At 29.9% G+C, this 12527-nt stretch overlaps 1 protein-coding gene across 3 annotated transcripts in view; it reads right to left on the bottom strand.

Moving 5' to 3' along the window:
* Positions 1-12527, bottom strand: part of LOC111625166 (E3 ubiquitin-protein ligase CBL-like) — a 179498-nt gene that overhangs the window by 67887 nt on the left and 99084 nt on the right. For 2 of the 3 annotated variants that reach the window (XM_023368216.1, XM_023368217.1), the window contains exon 7: positions 5407-5481. The exons of the other annotated variant lie outside the window; for it this stretch is intronic. In XM_023368216.1, coding sequence (XP_023223984.1) covers positions 5407-5481 — 75 coding nt within the window. The remainder of the gene's footprint in view (positions 1-5406; positions 5482-12527) is intronic. 3 annotated transcript variants of the gene reach the window in all.

Here is a 12527-nt window from a genome sequence, read left to right as displayed (position 1 = left end):
AGTATTGGCAGGGAAGAGAGACTGTTTAACTCTGTTTTGAATATGGTTGTATGTGGCAGGATCATATGAGCATACCGCTGTGCGAATGGCCTCTAGCTCAGTGTTGATAAGGTGTTGTGTGGAAGTTACTAAAAAGGCCCTTCTGATTAAGGGGGCTATGGCTGCGTTAACGTACTGTTGTGGCTGGTAGGCAGTGGTGGGTATTATGGAGAGAATATTACCAAACTTGTGGAAGATAAGAGAAAACCAAATTTCCCTGGGATTTGAAGATGTGCAGGTCTAAAAAAGGCAATTTTTCCCCCAATTTCTTTTTCCCAGGTGAAACTGATGGATGGGTATATGCTGGTGAGGTAATGTTCTAATGCCAGGAAAGAGTTCTCTGCGTCCTGCCATGCCAAAAGAATGTCTACGTATCTCAAATATACCAATGAGTAAGCTACTATGAGAAAACTAAAGACCCTGTGCTCCACATGTCTCATGACCAATTTCACTAATATAGCAGACAGTGGAGAACCCATTGGGACACTTTGTTTTTGTAGGTACATCTTCCCATTGAAGCTAAAGTAATTGTGTTCTGTGATAAAGAGTAAGACTTCACAAATCTCCAAAACCTGCTGCGCAGTGAAGTCCTCTTTGATGAGTAAGGCAGTGGCATGCATGACTGCCTCAAAGCCTGGGTAAAGTGTATACTTCCAACTAGGTAGAGTACAGAGTATTTGTGTACTGTACCTTCTCATGGTACAGTATACAAATATCTTTACTTATATTCTCTTATGTTATTTTGGTGGGGATCATGCATTTGGTTGAAGCATGGTGTATCAATGGGCAGTTCTCAGGAATACCATGTGAAATTATTGTAAGAACACTTGAAAACAGAGTCCTTCTACATATCACCCAGCTTATATACTAAGTATGTGGATGATATTTTAATTGTCTAGAAGAACAAACCAGATTTGCAAATGCTTATAAAAGAAATGAACATTAACTCTTTTTGTCTAATGCTTTTCCTAGAGTAAGAAAGCAATGTATTGGAACACTATCTGAATGTTCTATTCTTTTTCAGTGAAGCCATTGCACAAAGAAGATTTGTTGTAAATCCTTTATTATGTTATTTTGAACTTGTAATGTTAGTTTTTCACATTCCTGTGACATCATACAGCAGTAGAGTTACAAATTTTCTTGTACAAAGAAAAAGACATTGCACAGACCTACAAGTGATTCTTTGATTCTAGACATTTAAATCTTTGATATAACCATTCATGGTTACTCACAGTGCTAACTCCTATGCCCATATATATATATGTGATCTATATATATAATAATAATTAATTCTGCTATTAATTTACAATAAACTTTTTCCATTTCAATATTGACTGTATCAATATTCTTTACTTTTTAGTAACTTAATTATCAAAATAAAAAATATCTTTAATTTTTGAGAAACATTTGACTGTCTAAAGTTATTAATTTATTGTCTCACATATGTATAAAACATAAATTCAAAAGGAAAAACTAACATTCTTCAGTTTCTATACAAATATTTTCAGGAAGTTGGAAGTATTGTTTTCTTCTGGTTTCTATAAATAACTAAAAAAAAGTGTTGTTACATTGAATAAAAGAAACAAAAAATTTCAAATATAAAAAAAAAAATTTCAATTTTTGTTTTTTTTTTACTTACTATAAATTTAACAACAGATTGTTGACAAAAATTGAATGGCTATATAAATATTTCAGAACTTGTTTTTACATATTTTAAATTTATTTCATTTCAAAGTTAAACAGGTTGATAAAATATAATTTAAAATTCAACATATTTTTTAATCTATAATTTGTTAAATCTCAAGTTTTAAAATTATGTTACAATTTCATTCAAATTTTTACATCTTTAACACATACAATCCTCTGATTTTCTGAAGATCAATTTGTATGAAATCTAACATCTAACAGTTTCATTTCAAATACATATAGATACAATGATTGTTAACTACCTAAAAATTATGTTAAATAGTTTCATTAAATAAATACTTTAAAATAGTTCTTTAAATTAATTGTATTAGGCATTCTTAAATTTTTCAAAATTAATCACCTAGTAATAAGTCATCACCAGCTCTAACAATATCTTAAATTTTAATATTCATTACTTAAATGTTTAGAAATAAAAATCATTTCATCTTCCAAAGCATCTGCATACNATGAAGAATAAAGCAAGTACAGAATAAAGGAAAAACATTCGGCAACATCAGAAGCAGAAGCGTCACGATCTGGCAACATTGAAACAAGTTTCGAGAAGGACCACGTGTATCGACAGAAGGCGAGAAGAAAAAAATTTACATACTTAAGTACTAATAGTTCACGAAAATAATAATTTTTGTGAAAAATTTATTACATTTCCTGTTGTACAAGGGTTTTTCCCAATTCTCGAACCATGTCAGAGTAAATCCGTGCTATAAAAGTACCGTGTTATACGGGGATTACCTGTATCTTAAAATACAAAATAAATCAAGATATTTTAAAATGTTTTTAATTATGCTTTCTTGCTTTTATCAATCGAAAATACTTTGTTCATTATGTTGTTTTCTGCAATATTGTTGCTTCAATATAAAACTATTAAAGTTTTCAATATACATTAAGATTAAGTTAATATTTTGTAATTTTATATACAGTAGTGGCCATGGAAAATACATCATCTATGCACGCCTTGCATGAAAGAAAATCAAACAGAAAGCCAAAAAATTTAATTCTCTGATTTAGAGTTAAATTTTTTGGCTTTTTGAAATCAAATATCTTAATATTTTCATATTAGAATGAACATAAATTATAATTTTTACATGCTTTCTCATCTTTTATATGATAAAAACTAAGAAATAATTAGAATAGAAATTCTTATTATTTGTTAATGCTTTCTCTATAAAGGTAGAAATTGATCAATTATTTTAGAGTAAATATCAAATTTTGTGTTAATTTCAAAACAAAAATTGTAATAAAAGTTAAGTACATCTATCCTCTTTTATCATGGCCTTGTTTATTGCTGATCTGTGTTATCACAGGTCGGCAAACAGCTGTGATATAACAGATGACCCACAAGAGACAGCAGCACAGCGAACACCCATCATGCTCAGCTTCCAAGAATGCACTAGCTATCACTGTGCTGCAAGGCTATTTTTTTACAAAGTAGTGAAACATACTGTATTTTCAGACCCTTCAACATGACACCAGTGAACAAGAAAAATATGAAGGTGCCTGACCTAACAAATGCCATAGATGAGTGTAGTCTCAACAAGAAAAGGTAGATATAATAAAGAAAATACGTGATGGTGGAAACTTTGGTTCTGTGGGCAAATGAATCAACCATTCATTCTATTTACAAAGTGCACGAAAAAGTAATGACAGCTTTCACTGAAGATTCACCAGATCAGTTAGTGATATTACCAGGTTACATAGAGAAATTCATTCAACCCATGAAAAAGGGTGTGTATTTGTGGATGCAAGACTATTACAGAAAGAAGTTTCCTTTCAACAAAATGTTTCCAAAGATGTGCTAAGGCAATATGTAAGAGTTTGGTTGAGCACAATGATGTTGATAATAAAGACAAATATGTTTTTCAAGATAGCAATGGATGGGTTCAGAAATTTATTGCAAGATATACTTTAGGAAGCAAAGTTGTTTCAGGTGAAGCAGCCTCATTTGACACAGAGGCTGTTAATCTTTACCCAGATGAATTTCTTAAAGTAGTGCATGAGGGTGGATATTTACCATACTAAGTTTTTTAATGCAAATGAGACAGCCCTTTATTGGAAATGTATGCCTGACAAAAGTTATGTAGCTAAAGAGGAGTCCAGATGCCAGGCTTCAAAATGGCTAAAGACTGGGAGTCTACTGTTCTGTTCTGTGGTAATAGTGCTGAGGATTTCAAAGCTAAATTGCTTATACACCCCTCTGCCCAACCTCGTGCCTTCAAAATCATAAGCATGTTAACTCTTCTTGTGCATTGGCATGCTAACAAAAATGGACGGATAACAAAAGTGATCTTCAAAGAGTGGTTTTATGACCTACTTCCATGCTGAGGTAAAAGAATACTGTGATAAAAAGAATATTGCTTTTGAAGTAATTCTTCTCCTAGTTAACTGTTCTAGCCACCCTACCAACTTAAATGATCTCCAGAATGAGATCAAAGTTATTTATCTACTGCCTAACTCAACCTCACTTTTGCAGCCAATGGACCAGGAAGTAATGGACACATTTAAGTTTCGACCTTACCTTTGAGGCAATACATAAGGTAAGGCAAGGCACTGTCACACACAATGAGGAACTAACAGTGCAGCAATATTGAAAAAAATTTAACATTCTTGATGTTGTATCCTTCATTGACACAGCCTAGAAACCTATAACTAAAGCTTGCCTTCTGAATGGATGGCACAAGTTATTTCCTGACACAGCTCCAGACTGGTGGGTTTGAAGATGATCATATGACTTGACTCCTGAACAGGGCAAGGACATTACCTGGGGATTAAATTCTACTGTAAATGTTATCCAACCATAAAGCAATATCATTACATGTGTTTAGAAACTATTTGGTGGTAATATTTGGTTAAGTTGGAAAGCAGCTTCAGGTCTTGGGATGAAACCCATTTTTCCCATAATTTCTATTATTCATTTATCACTGTTTTGCTTATCATGCTGATTTTTGGAACCAAATCCCTGTGATAAACGAAAATAGATGTAAAACATTAATATAATCATATTATTTTATACTTTTGTTATTTTATTTCCATAGAAATCAAATAATAAAGATATAAAAATTAGCACAGAATAAAAGCATTTAAATCATTTGTTAGCCTGAGAATGGTTGTTTAAAATAACCAAAAATGTTTGCTTAATTGCATTAAAGTGTTTATTTGCTGATTGAAAAAGTTATGGTTGCTATTTTGACTGTTATAAAAATAATATGTAATAAATACTTATCACAATCTCCAAATATACAAAACTTTAGTTTAAAATACGAAATACAAGATACTTGCTTTTCTCAAACAATTTACTTTTAAAAACTTAATCTTTCAACACTATTATTTAAATATTCAAGCTCAAACCTTTTAATTAGCTATATATAGACTAATACATATAATTAAAAGATTGTAAACTTAAATATGAAAATTCATTTTTATAAATTAAAACAAACAAAGTGTAAAAAAGTATCATAAAAAAAGAATTTTATTTATATGGTAAAACAAGATACAGGTTGATAATCACAGTAAAGTCTGAAATTTTTTTTATGATTTATGAGGAATGTGAAATGGCTCTGATAAATTAAAACTACATATATACTTTTTACTATAGTTTTAGATGTTGTTCATTTAGTTACAATTACTGTATATGTTAAGTTTCAAATATTAAAAGAAAATTAGTACCCTGCTTCCATCAGCAGTTTCTGATCTTGGAGAAAGAGCCAAAGCTTGAAGACAGGAAGTCCATGTATTTGGATCCTTTACAAAAGAATAAAAAATATTTATACATATTTAGTATTATAAAAATTTGTTATCATAATTTTAGAATTTTATTATTATTGTCTAAATTAAAAGCTAAGGAAATTATTTTGTTAATTTAAATTAGTTAAAAATAATCACAATTCCTTTTAGTACAAATAAGGAAGATAACTACTTAAAATACCAGATTCAATTTAATAAAAAAGGATGTTAGCAATATAACCACAAGGATTAGTATTATAAGCATGAGCTTTGCAAAAGCAAAAACATAAAAATCTGCAAATAATTCTATCAGTTCTCATATTAAATTGTTTTTATAATAAAATTTGTAACATTAATTTTCATAGAAATATTTAAAAATTTCAAATATTTTTGTTTAAATATCTAAAATGTAGGAAAGATTATCATATAATTATATTATGGCATCCATTTTTATTAAAATNCCTTAAAATTGATTGAAAGGCTAAATCAAAGGACAAAAAAACAACTCTCAAAGGCATGGCAGGCTATGTATGATCTGACATTATAACAGCCAACACAGGTGCACATTTTTAGAAATTTAAAATTTTAAAAGGTAAATTTGAAAATAAAAGCATTCAAAATTAGAATGCATCGGAGGCTAAATCAAAGTCTGATCACACCAGAAAAAGTTTTTTCTAAAACTCCATCTGAAGATCCTAGAGTGGACCAAAAATGTTTGTGTTATATTCCAAAAATAACTGCAAAGCATTATAAGGTTAGTGGAATATATTTATATTAATGCTTTGTTTATTGGATGGATTTTATATTAATATCTTCATATAATTGTTTATATTCCAAAATAAAAATAGTTTTTCTTTTAGTATTTTCAATATATTATGATGATCTATTTGGTTTAATTAAATGAGATGAAATACATCTTGACATTATTAATCTAATTGCAAATATTTCATAAAAATATTTAAAAATTTCAAATATTTTTGTTTAAATATCTAAAATGTAGGAAAGATTATCATATAATTATATTATGGCATCCATTTTTATTAAAATTACGAATAATAAATTAACTTTACTGAAATTTATTTATTTCATACAGTTTGTAATTAAAGTAAACATTTTAGTTTAGCAATCACTAATTATAAAAATTTTGCTAAATTAAAATATACAAATAAAACTGATGTTATATCAGATATGATATTATATTAATGTTTGTATTTGGTTCCTTTGAGAACATTTATAGATTTTATACCATTAATAAATATACTCTGTAGCAAAAAAAACTGACATAGCTTAAAGGTAAGCCATGTGCAATATTAATCAAATTATGCATATGGAATGTCAGTAAAAAATAAACTTCATTACATCACAGCACAAGAATACATCATTGAAGAGCACTTTCATTACAAATGTTACAAATCAGAAAATGGAAAATCAGTCTGGCAATTAATGCAAACTGACCAATGTGAGATGGCTTTACAACTTACTAATTTGCAATATTTGTGATGAAACTTTTCTTTAATAATATATATCCCTGTGTTGTGATGTAATAAGGATTTTGTCTTTTCACCACCATTCCACAAGAAGAATTTGATTAATATTGCATGCCGGCCTTAACATTCATTGATTTTTTGCAATAGTGTATTTTGAATTCAAATTCTTTAAAATTATTTTGAATTAAATTTATTATCTATGCAATTTATATGACATTAATATATAAAAATAAACAATCATTATACTGCACTAACCTTATAATGCTTTGCAGTTATTTTTAGAACATAATACAAACATTTTCAGTCCACCCTAGGACCTTCTTCAGGTGGAATTCTAAAAAAAATTTCTTCTAGTGTGATCAGACTTTGATTTAGTCTCCGATGCATTCTAATTTTGAATGCTTTTATTTTCAAATTTACCTTTTAAAATTTTAAATTTCTAAAAATGTGCACCTGTGTTGGCTGTTATAATGTCAGATCATACATAGCCTGCCATGCCTTTGAGAGTTGTTTTTTGTCCTTAAAATTGATTGAAAGGCTAAATCAAAGGACAAAAAAACAACTCTCAAAGGCATGGCAGGCTATGTATGATCTGACATTATAACAGCCAACACAGGTGCACATTTTTAGAAATTTAAAATTTTAAAAGGTAAATTTGAAAATAAAAGCATTCAAAATTAGAATGCATCGGAGACTAAATCAAAGTCTGATCACACTAGAAGAAATTTTTTTTAGAATTCCACCTGAAGAAGGTCCTAGGGTGGACTGAAAATGTTTGTATTATGTTCTAAAAATAACTGCAAAGCATTATAAGGTTAGTGCAGTATAATGATTGTTTATTTTTATATATTAATGTCATATAAATTGCATAGATAATAAATTTAATTCAAAATAATTTTAAAGAATTTGAATTCAAATACACTATTGCAAAAAATCAATGAATGTTAAGGCCGGCATGCAATATTAATCAAATTCTTCTTGTGGAATGGTGGTGAAAAGACAAAATCCTTATTACATCACAACACAGGGATATATATTATTAAAGAAAAGTTTCATCACAAATATTGCAAATTAGTAAGTTGTAAAGCCATCTCACATTGGTCAGTTTGCATTAATTGCCAGACTGATTTTCCATTTTCTGATTTGTAACATTTGTAATGAAAGTGCTCTTCAATGATGTATTCTTGTGCTGTGATGTAATGAAGTTTATTTTTTACTGACATTCCATATGCATAATTTGATTAATATTGCACATGGCTTACCTTTAAGCTATGTCAGTTTTTTTTGCTACAGAGTATATTTATTAATGGTATAAAATCTATAAATGTTCTCAAAGGAACCAAATACAAACATTAATATAATATCATATCTGATATAACATCAGTTTTATTTGTATATTTTAATTTAGCAAAATTTTTATAATTAGTGATTGCTAAACTAAAATGTTTACTTTAATTACAAACTGTATGAAATAAATAAATTTCAGTAAAGTTAATTTATTATTCGTAATTTTAATAAAAATGGATGCCATAATATAATTATATGATAATCTTTCCTACATTTTAGATATTTAAACAAAAATATTTGAAATTTTTAAATATTTCTATGAAAATTAATGTTACAAATTTTATTATAAAAACAATTTAATATGAGAACTGATAGAATTATTTGCAGATTTTTATGTTTTTGCTTTTGCAAAGCTCATGCTTATAATACTAATCCTTGTGGTTATATTGCTAACATCCTTTTTTATTAAATTGAATCTGGTATTTTAAGTAGTTATCTTCCTTATTTGTACTAAAAGGAATTGTGATTATTTTTAACTAATTTAAATTAACAAAATAATTTCCTTAGCTTTTAATTTAGACAATAATAATAAAATTCTAAAATTATGATAACAAATTTTTATAATACTAAATATGTATAAATATTTTTTATTCTTTTGTAAAGGATCCAAATACATGGACTTCCTGTCTTCAAGCTTTGGCTCTTTCTCCAAGATCAGAAACTGCTGATGGAAGCAGGGTACTAATTTTCTTTTAATATTTGAAACTTAACATATACAGTAATTGTAACTAAATGAACAACATCTAAAACTATAGTAAAAAGTATATATGTAGTTTTAATTTATCAGAGCCATTTCACATTCCTCATAAATCATAAAAAAAATTTCAGACTTTACTGTGATTATCAACCTGTATCTTGTTTTACCATATAAATAAAATTCTTTTTTTATGATACTTTTTTACACTTTGTTTGTTTTAATTTATAAAAATGAATTTTCATATTTAAGTTTACAATCTTTTAATTATATGTATTAGTCTATATATAGCTAATTAAAAGGTTTGAGCTTGAATATTTAAATAATAGTGTTGAAAGATTAAGTTTTTAAAAGTAAATTGTTTGAGAAAAGCAAGTATCTTGTATTTCGTATTTTAAACTAAAGTTTTGTATATTTGGAGATTGTGATAAGTATTTATTACATATTATTTTTATAACAGTCAAAATAGCAACCATAACTTTTTCAATCAGCAAATAAACACTTTAATGCAATTAAGCAAACATTTTTGGTTATTTTAAACAACCATTCTCAGGCTAACAAATGATTTAAATGCTTTTATTCTGTGCTAATTTTTATATCTTTATTATTTGATTTCTATGGAAATAAAATAACAAAAGTATAAAATAATATGATTATATTAATGTTTTACATCTATTTTCGTTTATCACAGGGATTTGGTTCCAAAAATCAGCATGATAAGCAAAACAGTGATAAATGAATAATAGAAATTATGGGAAAAATGGGTTTCATCCCAAGACCTGAAGCTGCTTTCCAACTTAACCAAATATTACCACCAAATAGTTTCTAAACACATGTAATGATATTGCTTTATGGTTGGATAACATTTACAGTAGAATTTAATCCCCAGGTAATGTCCTTGCCCTGTTCAGGAGTCAAGTCATATGATCATCTTCAAACCCACCAGTCTGGAGCTGTGTCAGGAAATAACTTGTGCCATCCATTCAGAAGGCAAGCTTTAGTTATAGCTTTCTAGGCTGTGTCAATGAAGGATACAACATCAAGAATGTTAAATTTTTTTCAATATTGCTGCACTGTTAGTTCCTCATTGTGTNCATTAACTGAAAAAATATACAGCTACAATTAGTAAATTTAATGTATCTGTATGTACAAATTTGTACATCTCCTCATGGTCAGTTACTCTGCAACATGATTACTGTTTTCACCTATGATAACCTATGATAAACGAGCAATGCTTTATATGATCAATTGACAAAACTTTTTACATAGAACATCATAAAATCTTATTGTATAGTAGATTTTAAAATCAAAATTACATACGAGTTGTCAGAACACATCTTAAACTTTAAACAGTGTCCAATCAAAAAGTTCCATTTTATAATATGTGACTTTTTGCTTTATAATTGTGTAAGTCATTGATAAGTCCAACTGTAGAATATTCATTTTCACCTAAGCCAATCTTCATATCAAATTCTGTAATCATCATCTTAATATTCTTACATATCTACAGTGTAAAACAAAAAAAAAATTCTTTAGTAATAACTGAATTTAATTGTTTAGGCTTAAATATTCATTTTCATGAAACTTCTTTCGACTCACAGCAGTGTTTTATGACATCAATCAACTCAAAAGCAGTGTGCACAAAGCTGAAATTTTAGTCATGGAAACAGGAAAAAGTCACACAGTACCATATCAGATGAATAGGGAGCTTGTGAAACTGATTTGTTGAATTTTTGGCCAAAAATTCACGAACAAGAGCATTATGAGCAGCTGCATTATTGTGGTGCAAAATCCATGAGTTTTCTCACCACAAATTGCTTTATGCAAAGGACGCAAGATGTTTGAATATTCAATAACAAACTTCTTGTCCTTATCTGAAACTAATAACTTTAAACAAGGACAAGAAGTGTTATTTGTAAGAGTGATGATTTTCTGGCTAGAACCAATGAGTTTCTAGAACATTCTGGTTCTGTAAGTTTACAGAAAGACCCAGCAGTGACTGTCCTAAGAAAGACTTGGAGGATGTGTGCACTTCCATGAGTGGTAGCCTCTTTTCTAGGTCCTCTTAATATTCCTTCAAATGTGGCATGTCCTAGACTGTTTTTTGAGGCCAAGATACACAAGCCGGAATGGCCACTGTGCCTGCTAGTTAACAAATGGTCCCATCCAACATATTACTTAGAAAAGGCTTTTGCAAAGCATATTTCTTCTTTAATGCCTTGTAACTAGTTCTGCACTCAATGCCAAGACAGGCATCACTAAAGATCTTTCCTCCATGCCCACAAGTATTGATTTTATAAGATTGATGTGGTATCTTTATATCCATTGGTACTACATTTTGATGCAGTAATACTTGCAAACACTTTAGTGATCAGTCTTGTTCGTTAAGATTGGTCACTCCATACCTCAGATATTAGATTTGAGGAAAGCACTTTATTCTAACTCAAGCGAAAATTCACACCAAAGGCATTAAGGAGCTTTTTAAGAAATATTTTATTTCTGGCTAGCACTTTTGACGTAGATATGAACGTCATCCTCAAGCAGTAATTAAAAACGAACAGATTTCGAACAGGTTTAAATTTAAACGATAATGGTATTTAGCCATTTGGAACATAACATAACATTAAGAATAAGTAAATTTAAAACATTAATTTGAAACATGCATAATATCGATGTGCATGCACCTTAATTTGCAGTGGAGATGGGGGGGTAGATGCAGAACTAATGTTTTTGTTTTTTAACCGTTTGTACAAATTAATCCAAACTTTGGGTAATTTGAGGGTGGGGGAGTTGCAAGGAGACAGCAGCATGGTGAGGACCAGGCCCCTTCCTCACAACGTCTGAGTATCACCACCCAGTTCCAAAGCAGTGTGTGGTGGTGCTGCACCACCAATGTGGATAGTTTGGTATGACAATTCTCCACCGCGACAGAATGGTGATGCTCAGATAGGCGATTGGCCAGCATTCTGGTGGTCGCGCCTATATAACAGGTGTATAGCCTTCATATTGGGTTTTGCAAGGGAATGGAATATATACCCAATTTTTCCAGGATGGAAACAGCATCCCTGTCGTTACATAAGGGTCTTCTCAGACTTTGGCGTGGGGCTATGGGTAAGAGAAATGTATTTTGCCTAAATATCCAGCAAATCCGGGCTGTGAGGCAGCCACAAAATGGGAGGGAAGGACAGAGTACTGTCCAGTCCCTTGGCCTCTGCAAAGTATTGGCAGGGAAGAGAGACTGTTTAACTCTGTTTTGAATATGGTTGTATGTGGCAGGATCATATGAGCATACCGCTGTGCGAATGGCCTCTAGCTCAGTGTTGATAAGGTGTTGTGTGGAAGTTACTAAAAAGGCCCTTCTGATTAAGGGGGCTATGGCTGCGTTAACGTACTGTTGTGGCTGGTAGGCAGTGGTGGGTATTATGGAGAGAATATTACCAAACTTGTGGAAGATAAGAGAAAACCAAATTTCCCTGGGATTTGAAGATGTGCAGGTCTAAAAAAGGCAATTTTTCCCCCAATTTCTTTTTCCCAGG

This window comes from Centruroides sculpturatus, unplaced genomic scaffold (assembly GCF_000671375.1).
Source record: "Centruroides sculpturatus isolate CEXI.00-Female unplaced genomic scaffold, Cexi_2.0 scaffold258, whole genome shotgun sequence".
In the NCBI taxonomy this organism is placed as follows: domain Eukaryota; kingdom Metazoa; phylum Arthropoda; class Arachnida; order Scorpiones; family Buthidae; genus Centruroides; species Centruroides sculpturatus.
This window is presented reverse-complemented; position numbering and strand designations above follow the sequence as displayed.